At 51.5% G+C, this 14,989-nt stretch overlaps 1 protein-coding gene across 5 annotated transcripts in view; it reads right to left on the bottom strand.

Annotated features, from left to right (window-relative positions):
* The window catches only part of ripor1 (RHO family interacting cell polarization regulator 1), a 92,226-nt gene that overhangs the window by 11,866 nt on the left and 65,371 nt on the right, over positions 1 to 14,989 (bottom strand). For all 5 annotated transcript variants that reach the window (XM_064335404.1, XM_064335403.1, XM_064335402.1 and 2 more), the window contains 11 exons: positions 13,382 to 13,534; positions 12,563 to 12,641; positions 12,360 to 12,383; positions 12,021 to 12,074; positions 8,346 to 8,495; positions 7,739 to 7,802; positions 6,722 to 6,765; positions 6,096 to 6,221; positions 4,731 to 4,879; positions 4,433 to 4,565; positions 1,081 to 2,160 (listed from right to left, as the gene is read on the bottom strand). In XM_064335404.1, coding sequence (XP_064191474.1) covers positions 1,081 to 2,160; positions 4,433 to 4,565; positions 4,731 to 4,879; positions 6,096 to 6,221; positions 6,722 to 6,765; positions 7,739 to 7,802; positions 8,346 to 8,495; positions 12,021 to 12,074; positions 12,360 to 12,383; positions 12,563 to 12,641; positions 13,382 to 13,534 — 2,056 coding nt within the window. The remainder of the gene's footprint in view (positions 1 to 1,080; positions 2,161 to 4,432; positions 4,566 to 4,730; positions 4,880 to 6,095; positions 6,222 to 6,721; positions 6,766 to 7,738; positions 7,803 to 8,345; positions 8,496 to 12,020; positions 12,075 to 12,359; positions 12,384 to 12,562; positions 12,642 to 13,381; positions 13,535 to 14,989) is intronic.

Raw genomic sequence — 14,989 nt, 5'->3', positions numbered from 1 at the left:
TAATTAGTGTAAACACACACAGGTATAATTGAGTAAATGCATATACAAAAGGTATAATTACAGTACATTCACACAGGTATAATTGCATTCATGCACACACACACACACACACTCCACTACCAAGACAAAAGTACACACAAAAACTCACACTGCTGACATTCCCGTAAAAGTATACACAATCTACATACATATAAGCAAATGTTAAGGCATTCATATAAAGATAACATTACTGTTTACATATACACACAGATGTATAACATTACTGTTTATATACACACACACACATCACCATCTCTAGAAATGACTGACAGCCCAGTCAGTGCTCCTCCACAGGGAAAAGCCTAACAGTATCACAGCACAGGTCAGGAAATGACATCATCATCATCAGTATTATTAAATCAGCGGCTCTGAACAAAGAGTTCAGGGGTGCTGTGTACCACACGTGTTTCTTGTGGAGACCGCAGCCGTAATAATCAGATAAAGAGATGCCCAGTACTCTTTTACTGCTGCTCAAGCAACCAAAAAAAAAAAATTAAGAAACATGCTGTGGTCCCATTGGCCAGCCACATTTTGTACCAGCAGACTGAGGAGTGCTGATTCGCTGCAGAGTATCAGGTTCGGTCTGTGGTCAGTTTAGGCCGGGGGGGGGCTATACGCAGGACATGGGGAGTGAGACCCCACCCCTGCATTGTGGAGAAGAGGCCCCGCCCAACTGAGGGAGAGGAAGTTCCACGCCCTGTGCTTTGTCCCGGGGGATTGTGGGAGTCTGTATTGTTTATAAATCTCATTCTCTCTCGCACACACACACGTACAAAACAAGCCACATACAGACAGAGCTGGAATGTTGGCACCGTCTCCACAGTGACCTGTCGGAATGCCAAGGGCACTGGCATTCTGTTGTGGCTCCCACTCATTTATAAACTCAACCGGGTGAGTGACAGGGTGTAGAGGAATGAAAAATCACAGGGAAACTGCCTGCGGTGTGATATTGAGTGATGGAATGAACACATAGATCCATGGAACTGCACCTGCTCTGAAAATGTAGAGGGCGGTACCACAGACAGGGGGGCGGAGACTCACCGTTAATGCCCCCTCCAGGAGTCTCAGCTCCTGCTCTAGGACCTGCAGCTCGGGGAACTGGCCCCTGTAGTCATCCAGGGAGGAGATGACAGCATTCAACGCCTCCTCCAGTTCACTGTCCGTGGGCTGCTGCCCCTCATTGTTCTCGGGCAGAGCCGCTACTACGGCCCCAGGCTTCTCGGCCTCCTCCACTGTGGCCTGTGGAGCCTGCGTCTGCGGTGCGTCCTCCGTCCCCTTCGTCAGCGCAGGCGGCTGGAGCGTGACTGCCGGAAAGTCGCCCTGAGTCGCCTCCGCTTCAGTCCGTGGTGCGCTGGCGCAGGGAGGCGAGCAGGGCTCCTCCGTCACTGCCGTCTCCTCTGCCCCAGTCCCTGAGTCAGACGAAGCCCGATCCAGGCTCTCTGGCTGTGGGGCCTCGCGGTCAGGCGAGTCCCTGGCTTCGGGCCTACTCTTCTGCTCCTCCACCTCCTTTTCCGAAGGAGCAGGGTGTCCCTCCCCCGACTCGGGAAGGGGTTCCGGGAGGATTTCATAGTCCACGGGGGGCAGGGGCACCGGGGGGCTCTGTTGCCGGGCCTCCGAGGAAACGGGAAGAGCCCCCGCCTTGGGAGACGCGGGCACTTCCATGACAACGTCGCCGACGGAGACGGCCGAGGCCACGGAGCCGACCTCGGACGGCTCGGCGGATTCGCCCGCCAGCCTCTCTCCCGCGACCGCGCCGTCAACGCTGTGCTCGCTGATGTGGCTGAGGGAGCGCGAGTACCGGGCGTGGCCGTTGGGCACCGCCTGCTTCTGCGCGCCGGAGTCCTCCTCCCCCGTCGCCAGGGCGACCTTCAGCTCCTCCTCCTCCTCTTCGTCCTCCTTGCCGCGCCCGGTGGCGCGGGTCGGGGTGGAGGCGGCGGACTCGCGGGGGGCGAAGGAGATCTCGATGGCGGGGGCGGCCGCCTGCACCTCCGGCTGCACCAGGGTCTTGTGGGAGTGGCGGAGGCCCAGGGAGAGCTGGGGGCTGGAGGAATCGTCGGAAGACTCGGAGGAATTGGACCAGGCCGTCCCGTTCTCCACCTCGTCCTGCCTCCGCAGCATGTTCTACGGAGAGATGGAGAGAGACAAAGAGTGGAGTGGAAGAGTGGAGTGGAGAGAGAAATGGAGAGTGTGGGATAAAGAAAGAAGGGGGAGAGAGAAAGATTATCAGAGATTGATGACCACAGTAATACTCGTTAAATAAACAATCAGCATTTATAAAGAACACATTCAGACATATTTGGCATTCATATTTTTCCTTCTTTGACAGTCAACTCATCAAATGATGGACTGATTCCCATGAAGCTCAAGAGCAACATACACATCTTAGCTTTCAATGAAACAACATGGCTGCCACAAGACAAACAAAGTTCAGCATTTGCACATAATAAGAGTGGCACAAATGCCACAGCAGTTCAGTGGTTTAACAGGCATAGGAGTACAGTCATTCATGTGATAGGCAGCAAGAAAAATGGAGCTTATGATACAGTGAGAGGCATCGGCTAAAGGCCTGGCTCCAACCACACAGCAAAAATACACCAAGGGCCAGTTTCGTTTCCTTCTCATCTACTTCCTCCTGCTTTGTGGGGTAACACCATGTATCTATTGCCACTGAAGAGTAAAGAAAGTAAAAATAAAAAAAATCCACAAAAACAAGGGCAACAAGGAATGTGGAGCCTGGGACTGGGTTTTCCGTTTTCCCACCAGGAAGGTTCCGTTTCAGGGCTGCTGCAACATTGGGCTGCCAGGATTCTGCTCGGGCCTACCCGGCGACTCCCCTGCGCTACGAGCACAGCTACAGCTACCAGCACTTACGTCGATCTGCATATTAGCGGAGCCCAGCCTGACGGGCGCGACGTCGCTGCTCGAGCAGCTCTGAGCGAGTCTCTCGGCCAGCGTCTCGCGGAACACGTCCAGCAGGGACCATCGCTGTCTGGGAAGCACGCTTCTCGTAGCGGCGGTCTTCACGCGCAAAGGGGCGTGGAGGTTGCAGTTCGGGGGGCCAGGAGAGGGAATGGGGGGGTGGGGGTGGTGGGGGGATTGAAGTGGAAGGTGAGAATGACCGCTAGACTAAACCATAACCGGATGGATCGCTAACGGGCTGCTAGAGAAACACGGCTAAGGCTAGCCACTCTCTACCGTGACCCCTGACCCTTCGACACAGACAACAGCACTGCTGGGGCTGAAACAGAAGAAGAGATTGGTTCGTTGCTCCACAAATGAGCGGAAACTGGTGGCTGGCCCTGCCGCTATTTCCAAGGAGTCACTCGGGAGACTATAGATAAAGCACACAGTAAATGTATGTGTGGATCTGTTTAAGTGCCTTTTAATATACACATTCCAGTTAGGGAAGGATAGAAGCTTTAAAATGCGATTCACATTGAACTCAGAAGGCAGTGAGAGTGACATGCAATAACAGGCTGGACTTGGGGGTTCCTCTAGCAATTCACTTCCTAATTTCCTTGTTTGGGGGATGTTTTTTGTCTTCTATAGAAAATATAGGAATGAGAAAAATTACCCAAGCTACAAAAATGGTGACAGCTACTTGTATTTTTAGGCATACTTCTTAAGTATAAGAGATCTGACACTGCATACTGTAGAATTAATAGTGCACAGAAGATGTAGTCTCTATTAAACACAGGCACAGAGAACACTGTCTCGAATGAGAACAGGCACAGAGAACACTGTCTCTAATGAACACAGGCACAGAGAACACCGTCTCTAATGAGAACAGGCACAGAGAACACCGTCTCTAATGAGAACAGGCACAGAGAACACTGCCTCTAATGAAAACAGGCACAGAGAACACAGTCTCTAATGAACACAGGCACAGAGAACACAGCCTCTAATGAACACAGGCATAGAGAACACAGCCTCTAATGAACACAGGCACAGAGAACACTCTCTAATGAACACAGGCACAGAGGACACCGTCTCTAATGAACACAGGCACAGAGAACGCTCTCTAATGAACACAGGCACAGAGAACACTGTCTCTAATGAACACAGGCACAGAGAACACAGTCTAATGAACACAGGCACAGTGGACACTGCCTCCAATGAACACAGGCACAGAGAACACGGTCTCTAATGAACACAGGCACAGAGAACACGGTCTCTAATGAACACAGGCACAGAAAACACTATCTCTAATGAACACAGGCACAGAGAACACAGCCTCTAATGAACACAGGCACAGAGAACACGGTCTCTAATGAACACAGGCACAGAGAACACGGTCTCTAATGAACACAGGCACAGAGAACACTGTCTCTAATGAACACAGGCACAGAGAACACAGTCTCTAATGAACACAGGCACAGAGGAGGACACTCACATAGAAGGCCTGTTCCCGTAGCGATGGCGTGTCTGGGGGGCTCTGGTTGTAGGTGGAGAACCTCTTGTTGACCGAGGGGGCTTTGTTGACCGTGCTTGCGGCAGACGAACCCGGGTCATCCTTATCGAAGGGACTGCAAGAGGGGGAGGGAGGGAGAGAGAGGGGAGGGGGAAGGAGTTCAGACACAGTCGTGCCCGACATGGTACGTAAACTACCATCCATACGGAATCAATCACAGTGTGAATGTTTACACAGAGAAAGAGGGATGAAATGAAGACCGTCAATGAAGAGCACTCACTTCCACGTCACCTCCAGGCTGAGCTTGATGGTGCCCAGGTCGTTGATGTCGACCGCCACGGTCTGGGGCAGAGCGGCGAACAGGTCCTTCGTCTCGCAGGACACGTTCCCCACCACCACGTGATTGGCCAGGCTCTTCAGCTCTGTAACCTAGGCAACCACAGGACAGGGCAAATACTGTCAGCAGACGTTCATCATCCAATGACATTAAAGACACAATCAGGCATAAGATGTTTATAGTTAGGAGTACCACTCATTTTCATGGATATATGGGATATGCTATTCCAATTAACTTGGAAGTAAATGAGGGTGAGAGTTATATGAAATGTACACTCAAGCGTACTTCATATTTCAAAGAACACATTATACAGATTTACAGTTCTGTTTGTATAATATTTTCACTGGGTATCCAGTGCAGTGTATTTCTCTGGGTATCTAGTGTATCGATTTTAGAAAAGAAAAAAAAGGCAGTGGAGCTAATGATGGTCAAACTGAAATCTCTAAACTCAGGCAGCTAATGCAAAACAAGCACCCTATAAGTTAAAATGAGTTGCTTATAATTATAAATTATCGAGAATGAAGGCGTACTAGGCAGGCCAGCATTTTTTGTAAGATTGGGGATTTTGGTTTTGAGGATTTTTGGGGGATTTCACCACAGTCCAACCAGGCACAGAAAAGCACCAGAGGCATGACTGCTGGCTTGCAGTGGGCAGGTCATGTGACTCGAGCGAGGAGGCAGCAAGGGCGGAGTCTGTCAGTTGGTTTTCCAACTGGCCAATGGTGATTAAATGTGTAAGGGGAGTGACTTAGAGGGGGGTGTGGTCACTGTGAGGAATCAGGCTGTGAAGCAGGAGAGACCCTCTCTCCAACACCCCAGGCTTCTCCCACGGAGCTAATCCCAGTTATAAACAGGAAGGAGGTTGTTTCTCTTTTTCTCTGACATGGCTCCATCCTTTCTCTCATTCACATTCAGTCCCTTTCTACACACTCTGTTTGCTTCTCTCTCCCTCCCTCATTCTCTCCCCATCCCTTCCTCTCCCTTCATTTCCTGGAGAATTTTCCGGTCATCTGTTGCCGGACGATGTGCAATGGGATTTTTTGTGCGTGGGGACAGAGGGCTCTTGTCCTGCTGATAACTTTTCCCTGGCACTGAATTGTCTGTGTGTGTCTGAAGAGATTTCTGTTTGTGCGTATTTCTATGCTTGTGGATGTGCCGGTGTGTGTGTATACATGCATGTGTGTGTGTGTGTGTGCGTGCGTGCATGTTCAAAACCACCACATTTAGTACCCTTTACTTTTCTGCCGCTTTCTTAACTTCTGAAAATCAGTAGCTAGAGCCAAGTGGGAGGGGCTTCCTGGTGCTCACCTTGATTGACAGGAACTCCGTGATGAGTGGCAGGAAGACCATGTCCTCGCTGTCCCACACCTGCTTGCCATTGATCTCGATCCGCCCCTTCAGCTTCCAGCGCTGCCGTCCATACTTCATAAAGATCTGTGGGGGCATCAGGGTCAGAGGTCAGAGGTTAGAATGCTACCCCTACCAACTACCCATCCTGATACAGCAGCCCCTCGCAGACAAACACAATAATTAAATCCTGGCTGTTGCACATGATCAAATTCAAATTGAGTCCTGACAGAGAATTCCTGCGTTCTCTGTCCCCAGAGGGAACGAAACAGCTTGAGTAGCGTCCTGACACCACCAATCGATTCTGCTGTCAGTCAACCCCCAAACGCCCCCTGTCCACCCGGTCTGTGCATGCAAAACACGGGCTGTGCTAGCGTAGCGCTTTGTGTTAGCGGTTTGCTTTTCACATGCTAGCGCTTTTAAGATAGCCCCACCTCCACCCCGGTGCGTTAGTCCCTCCCCCTCCTCTCCGGACCAATAGCAGGAGAGGGTATCCACGGCAGCCTGGACATGCGAAAGATGTCCCTTCCCTCGCCGCCACAGAGACAGCAGCTGTAGGGATAACGGAGAAGAGGAAGTGACCTCACCTCGTACTGGTCTCCCGCGCAGAGCCGGGCGAAGCCTGCCAGACCTACAGCACGTAGGGGGGACAGACAGACAGACAGTTACAGCGCAGTTCCACAACCACAATGCTGTATTCCGCATATAAGGGGAATTACACACATACACACACACAAGCATGCACGCATGCACGGAGGACTGCATGCACATACACACACAGACAGAGCCCAGAAGTCTACAACAATACTCTGTTACTGGCTCTCATAGATGATGACTGCAAGGGCACATACATGCAGATTCACATGCTATTACACGGGTACACACAGTACATACACAGTAGCAAACACTGCCCTGCATATACAAACACACACATGCACACGTCAGACAGGGCCTGCCCAGCCTGAAGCATTCAGGGGAAGTGAAACTTGGTAGGTGGGGGCTTTGGTTGGTGATGCCTGCTACTGTTCTTCCCTCTTTACACTTTCTAATCTCCCTTCTGCAATTGTGGACTCTGAGCTCTAAGCTGGCAGATCCCTGCATTGAGTACACATTGCTGCAACGGGCTGCCCCTGTCGATAGGCTGCTTGTCACCTCTGACCCCCCTCTGCTGCTAGACCCCCTTTAAATGAGACGTGGCTGTCCAAACCACTCAACACTGTGTGCGTGTCTGTGTGTGTCCATGTATGTGCATGTGAATGCCTGACTGAGAGCGTGTGCCTGTTTGTATGTATGTATGTGTGTGTGAGTTTGTATACCGTGTGCTCTATAATGTTTGCAACAAAGACATTTTTTTTTTGTTTTGGCTCTGTATCAAACTACATATGTGCAAGTGCATGCCTACATGCGCGTATGCATGTGCATGTGCCTACATGCATGTGCATGCCAGCATGTGTGTGTGTATGTACGTGCATGTATATATGTGCATGTGCGCCCCTGCATGTGTGTGTATGTACTTATGTGCATGCGCCTACATGCATGTGCATGCCACCGTGTGTGTGCGTGCATGTGCATGCGCGCCTGCGTGAACAGTGCACTGAGCTCACCTTTCATCTTGATGTGAAACTCTCCCAGCTGATTCTCCAGCTCACTCTCCAGCATGCACATGTTCTGCAGATACGCAGAGAGGGAGGGCGGTGGTGAGAGAGAAGTGCTGGATTTAACCTCAATTCTATTGCGCGCTCATTGTTTCATGGTTTAATTTGATGGTGATGACACAAGCAGAAAATAATTTTTTTTAAAAAGCTGAATGTGGTTTCCTGCCCTAGTTCTGGTTTTTCATCTTCAGTTTCCAGGTTAATTCTGCACAATCCTTTTCCTTCACCCCTTGCCTCCGCTGTATCCCGCCCCTCCCTTACTGCTGTACGCTCCTCGACCTCACCTCCTCGAGCTGTTAGGCCCCGCCCTCCTGTGCTGTTAGACTCTGTCCTCCTGTACAGTTAGACCCCGCCCTCCTGTGCAGTTAGACCCCTCCCTCCTGCACCATTCGACTCCGCCCTCCTGTACAGTTAGACCCCTCCCTCCTGCACCATTCGACCCCTCCTTCCTATACAGTTTGACTCCGCCCTCCCATGCAGTTGGACCCCACCTCTTTGGCCTGTAACGCTCCGCCCCCAGTTGTCTGCCGTCAGACCGAACGCCCCTAGCCCTCACCTCGGTGTACTCCTTGTAGCCCTTGTTGGCCTCTGACAGGCTCTCCCGAGCCTCGCGGCTCCCCGGGGAGGCGGTGTAGGCCTTCACCATTTTATTGGCTCCGTCCCGCAGTCTGCGCTGCATGCAGTAGGCCTCGTACAGCTCGTCGATCTGCACGCGCAGGTTACATAAAAGGTTACATAAAGCCTCCACTTCATTTACTACCTCTTAATCACAGCTTTCTTTCAACTTATTTCAATGTGCAAATACACACGTTCATATAGACACACATATGCACAAACACTCCGGCATGCATTTACACATCACACACATACAAAAAAGCCCACACTTGCCTGTGTGCCCTTGTGCAGACACACACAAATTCACTTACATGTACACACAGCTGTGCGCCATGCATGTGAAAGAGTAATTTACCATTAAAATCTGTGTACAGACTGACAAAACAGAGCAGGAAAACTTCCAGCCCGGATGGTGAGGAAACCCCGCCCCCCTGCCGCATCACAGAGTGGTGCAGCGCCCATATATTAACACAGCTTCCTGCTGCAGAGACTTTATAGGTATATTACTTCCTCCTGACCGTAATTTTCGCTTGTGTCCTTTTCTGGTCTCATAAACATTTTACTGATCTGGCTGCAGGCCCACCGGGGACAGTAAAAACTTAACCGACAATACTCAATCTGAGAGCAAGCACAGCCACGTTCACAATGCACACACACACACACACACACACACACACACACAGCACACACACACACACACACACACACACACAGCACACACACAGCACACACACACACACACACACACACACAGACACGTGCCACACACACACACATACAGACACGCACACACACACACATACATGCACACACACACACACACACACACACACACACACACACAGACACGCGCCACACACACACATACAGACACACACACACACACATGCACACACACAGACACACGCTACACACACACACACACACACACACACACACACACACACACACACATGCTCATACACACACACACACATAAACACTCAGCATAAGACTTTGCTCTCAGGTCAGGGGTGTAGCACATTAGCAGTGTACCGGGGCGCCCTGGTTTTGTGAATCAGGGCACATCCATCAGAGAGGAACCTGAATCACCAGCTCAGGCACAGACATGCCCCCCCCCCACCTCCCCTCCCACCAACCCTTTCACAAGAACCCAGCAGAGAAACAAACACTCAGACTGAATGAGCCCGGGTCGCCCTCACAGTCACACGGGCCGGCCGGCATGAATGAATAAGTAAAGAGAAGGGGGGGGGGGGCACAGGCCCCACTCAGAGGAGGGGGGGGGGGGGGAGGAGGCCGTTTACGAGCGACACGCGCAGCGCCGTTGCCGCGGAGCCCCGCCCCTCTGGCGGGAGAGCCAGTGAAAGCCCCTCAACCTCCACCTGCGACCACTTCAGGGGAACTCTGCCGGCTTTTCGCTCCGTTTGTCCCCCCATTAGCTGATAAAACCCCCCGGCCTCCAGGGGCTCCAGTGTCCCACATATTCTGCTCAGAGAAGAGCCTACTCCACCTGGTCATGTGTGTTTGTGTGTATGCGCACGCTGCAATATTAATTCTCCTACCTCTACCTGTGCTGATGCTGAAATATTAAAACCACTGTCTCTCTCTGGTGACCACTGGGAGCTGTCCTCCATTTTCATTTTAGAAGCATTTCTGCATGCGGCTGTGCATTCTATTGCATAGATCTTACTTTGGGGGGAAACGTAGCCCCACAATTCTTTCGTTGAAACTTACATAGTTAAGACATCCGATCCTCCTCCTCCTCCTCTAACAAATATGGAATTACATTTACTTATGCTGTAAAGATGTGGACTATTGTATAAATACATAAATAAAATTCTGTTCTATATGTATGCAGCAATAATTTGTACATCCGCCCATTCACTGAATAAGTGTGGCATTGTTTTATGAAATATATTATTTCAATATACTTAAATTCCTTTTCTGTAAGGGTTCTTTTTGCCACTTCCTTATTGCTGAGGCGGTTTCTTCCTGATCCGCCATTATGAACCAAGAGAGCGGCCTCCAGCTGGAACAGTAAGCCCATAAAAATGGATCCACCCTGCAGGGCTGTGACAGGCCCTTCCGTTCGACCCCGCGAGCAGGCCTCCGGGCCCCCAAGCGGGCGCGGTTCGTCCGCCCTAATTAAGCCCTGGGCTCGTTAACGCTAACGGCTGGCGGGACGGGGCCCCGTTAGGGGCCGCCAGGGGGTCCCCCGGCAGAGCGAAACGGAAGCCGCTGAAGTTCGGGACAAAGTTCCACTTCAGAGGGACCCCAAGAGAATGTTTGCCGAAAAACAGACCGTGTTTTCACAAGCCGGCGGTTCGGGTAATCGAAACCGCGAACGTGTGGCGCTTCAGAAGATTTAGCGTGACTGCGGAGAAGTCCGCTGAGGCTTAAGTGTACCACCAGAATTCCTCAGAGAGGTCAGAATTAAAGGAACCCGACAACCAGAGAGACGGAAGCTTTTTTCGGAGGAAAGTGTGGAAAAGCAGTGGTTTAATGGCTTGGAATAGCCTCGGCCTGTCCTCACTTCACACCTGAGACAAAGCCCTCTACACACACACACACACACACACACACCCCCACACACACACACACACACACATACCCACACACACACATCACCCTATACATTACTTTACATTATAGACACTACATTATATACATTACATTACATATACTATACTACACATTACATAAATTATAGCTGATATAAAGGCCTCTACACAAACACTGACATCACCTCACACCTCACAGTTCTCTACACACACACAAACACACGCACATCCCAACAAACAGGCACACCATCAGCAGAGTGGCGCAAAGGGGGGGGAGGTGAGGGAAAAAGGAAAAATAAACAGAATGCAGCTCTTTAATCTTTAATGTTTCACTGCACAGACAGCAGAGGGAAGAAGGGGGGGGGGGGGAGTGATTGATTCCTTTGCTGTACCAATCAGCACTCTGCCCATCTGGAGCTGGTTAGCAGCTGCTATGAGCAGTGGGTGTACCATACAGCCTTACAATGTTAACTGTTACAGAAGCAGTTTTTACACTCTCATTCCCTCAGCAAACTACATCTCCCAGAAGCCCACTCCACTTAGCCTTCCAAGCAGCCAGACACAGTGGACCCGCCAGGGGGAAGGAGAGGGAGGGGAGCGGAGGCGAAGGGCAGCTCGACAAGTGGGTGCAGTTCATGTTCCATTGTACACAAACCGCCAGCTCACGCCACCCCAGGGAGAGGCCGTGACCTCTGACCCCTGAAAGTCAGGAACTCCCCAGGGCGCTCTCCGCTTGTAAAACGCAAACTAATCACAGATCATAGGAGGAGACCAGCGTTTCCTGAGCCGCCCAGCTGCCTCTAGTTAATGCGCCACCCGCGCTCCTGCAGGGCCTCACCTCCGACCTGCGGGCGGGGCCCAGACCAAGGCACCAGAGAAAACAATGCAGGAATGCGCAGGGAGACCAAAGCCACCGCCTCCCAGCAGTCTCTGGAGCAGCAGATATGCATACACACACAAGCATATACACAACCATCCAGTACAAGCACATAGACACACACACACACACACACACACACACACACACACAAGACCACGGTCAGTCATCATCTTACCTTACTAAGGTGGAACTCCAACCGTCGCATAAATCTCTCGATCACTTTTACTTGCTGTTGGGGAACAGACAACAGCTCTTCAACCACTCTCCTTACTAGTCCACGGCTGCTCTACACCACATTATACCCAGCTACCCAAAACCCCAAAACTATGAAAATGACCTGGCTCATTTGTTCAGAGTGAGCCTCCTTAAACGTGTTAAACTTCCTCAAATCCTCAAGAGTTTAATTTTGTGTAGCGTATCAAAAGCAGTGTTAAACTGTAGTGTTAAGCGGATGAAGGGAAGGGGAAACTAAGTCAGTGAAAGGAAAGTGCAGAATCAGCTATTTTCCTCTCACCTTGTCCAGCTCGTACAGAAAGCCCTGTAGAGGAAAAATACAGGAATCAGACGTAATCCACGAGAAGGATGATCATAGTTATAAGCTCCGCCCACAGCCCCCACCAAGCCCAAGTCCTGTCCAATCACGGCCCGAAAAAGGCCCGAGACCCACTGAGAAATCACCCCCATGAAGGTCAGGCCCAGGTTGCCCCGCTTACATACCAGCCTGGAGTTCCTCTTGGACTCTCTCATCTGTCGGCTGAGGCTGTCCAGCTCCAGCTGATGGACTTGCAGGTAAGCCCTGGAGGCGAGAAGGCGGCGCGTGTCACTTCCTGTCTGCGTACACTGCTCACAGTCAGGTCGTGGCTTCCGATTGCACACAGGGTGTGAGTTTGAGCATGCGCTTATGTGTGTGTAGTATGAATAAATGCATGGGAGTGTGTGGAGGAAGTGTGAGTGTGCAGCATGAGAGTACAGTATATGTGCTGCGTATGCTGTGTGTGTTACGTATAAGCAGAGCTGGCCGCTAGTTTAAACACTCTGCTGTCCTTTAGGACCACAACCATCCCTGAGGCTGCAACAACATTCTTGTTTAGAGCCACAGAAACACTAGAGCTCTGTGTGTATGTACAAGTAAATGCGTATGTGTGTATGCATTTGTGTGTGTGTGTGTGTGTGTGTGAGTGTGTAGTGGTTCGTGTGGTGTGTGGTGAGGTGTGTGAGTTGTGGTGTGATGTGTAGTAGGTGGTGTGTGTCTGTTGTGTGGAGAGGTGGTCAGTGTGTGTGTGTAGAGTGTGAGTCAGTGTGTCGTGTGTGTGTGTGCAGTGTGAGTCAGTGTGTGTGTCGTGAGACAGTGTGTGCGTGCGTGTGTGAGTCAGTGTGTGTGTCTGTGAGAGTGTGTGAGTCAGTGTGTGTGTCTGTGAGAGTGTGTGAGTCAGTGTGTGAGTGAGTGTGTGTACGGGTGCGCGTGTGTGTGTTTTTGTGTGGACGCGTGTGTGTGTGTGTGTGTGTGTGTGTGAGCGAGTGTGCGTTCGCGCTCACTGTAGGCCTCTCTTCAGCGCCTCGTACACCTCGTCCAGCCGCTCGGGCTGGGGAACCTTCGGGGGCGGGGATTTGGCGGAGAGGGTGAACATCCTGCTCGCTCGTGACGGGGTCTTCCTCGTGCAGGCCGGGGTGCTGAACACCGACAGGTTCCTGCCGCGCAGCCACGGCGTTAAGGGAGAGAGAGGGCAGGGGGCGGGGAGGGGGCGGAGAGGCCAGGGGGGGGGGGGAGAGAGAGAGGGCAGGGGGGCAGGAGGGGGGGGCGAGAGCAAAGACAGAGAGTCAGCGCTACGCTGCTAAAACCGCAGCGGTCATTACGGAGTCCGCGCGGCCTCGCTGACCGGCTCATTATTACAGAAAGCCATCTCATTACGAGCAGCGACGGAAAACTGGCAGCCAATCAGCCCTCGCTCAGGTTACAGCACCTCGCCCTGTGCCAAGTCGCGCATTATAATATCAACAAGAGGTAAGGGATCGATAACACTTTAAATGCCACTTAAATATAAATGTCAGGCAATCAATGCGAGAGGAGATTCATGGCTACATGGCTCGCTCAACAGGAGCGAACGTGATGAATAACTACTCTTCGGTCCACACGTTAATAATAGTTCACGTGTCAGCTGCTTGAACCGGGAAACGTGCGTTTTCTACGCCGAACTCTATGCCAATGGATTTCCTCTGCTTAACTGGCGCAATAACTGAGTGTGTCACACAGTAACTCGCACATTTTATTTCCCCATAGTGCGCTGTAGCATGCTTGGGTATGCTTGAAAGAGTGACCTCTGCTGGGATTTATCACCTGCAAAAATGTGGAAAAGGTCACAGTAGGCAATAATAGGGGCTAATTAAGTAATTAAGAGGTTGGAGCAAAATATCTGGCCAGCCTGTCAGCACTCCAGGGCCCGCATGCGAGCTCGGTGGCTGATAACCCCCGATATCAGCGCTCCTTTCCTGTCCTGGCAAATGTCACGTTGCCACGGCGAAGCAGATAATCGCAAAGTGACAGGAGTGTTTACGTTATCCGCTCTCGAACCGTCCATCCCCCAGTTCGCTCCGCACTCAGTTGCTCCACCGCCCGCAGTCGAGGCCTGAGCTGAAAAAAGCACGAAGCCGACCAATCGAAAGCAGCCGGTGATTTAACTCGGCCAATCAACTTAGGTTACATTCGGGGCCGACCAGGGCCGCTCCGTGCACAATTATCTCAATTAAGTGTGCGGATGTTATCAGGTAACTCAACGTATAAAGCGGTGGGAGGTCTGGAGCATGGCCGGTAAGCTAGGCATCCCCTCTTCTCTCTCTCTTTCCACCATCTCTATCTCTCCCCTCAACAGACTTGATTAACGAGTTCCTTGCTATCCTGCTGACTGGAAGACGGATCCCTCCATTACCAAATAACTCTGGCAGTCTTTTTCTCCCTCTCTCCCTCTCTCTGTCTCTCCCCCCCCCCCCGATGGCATGAGAGGTAGCGGTTTGGACGGGCTGGAACTCATCACGCAGCGCTGTAGAAGAGGCGTCACTGCTGACCAGGCATTTTTTCCCCCACCTTTCAGTCAAATGAAGCGAAGCAGAAAACCTCAGCGATCAAAACAGACCCCAGTTTACAGAGGC

The sequence above is a fragment of the Anguilla rostrata genome, chromosome 5 (assembly GCF_018555375.3).
Source record: "Anguilla rostrata isolate EN2019 chromosome 5, ASM1855537v3, whole genome shotgun sequence".
NCBI lineage: Eukaryota > Metazoa > Chordata > Actinopteri > Anguilliformes > Anguillidae > Anguilla > Anguilla rostrata.
Note: the sequence above shows the minus strand (reverse complement) of the source record. Positions and strands in the feature narration are given on the sequence as shown.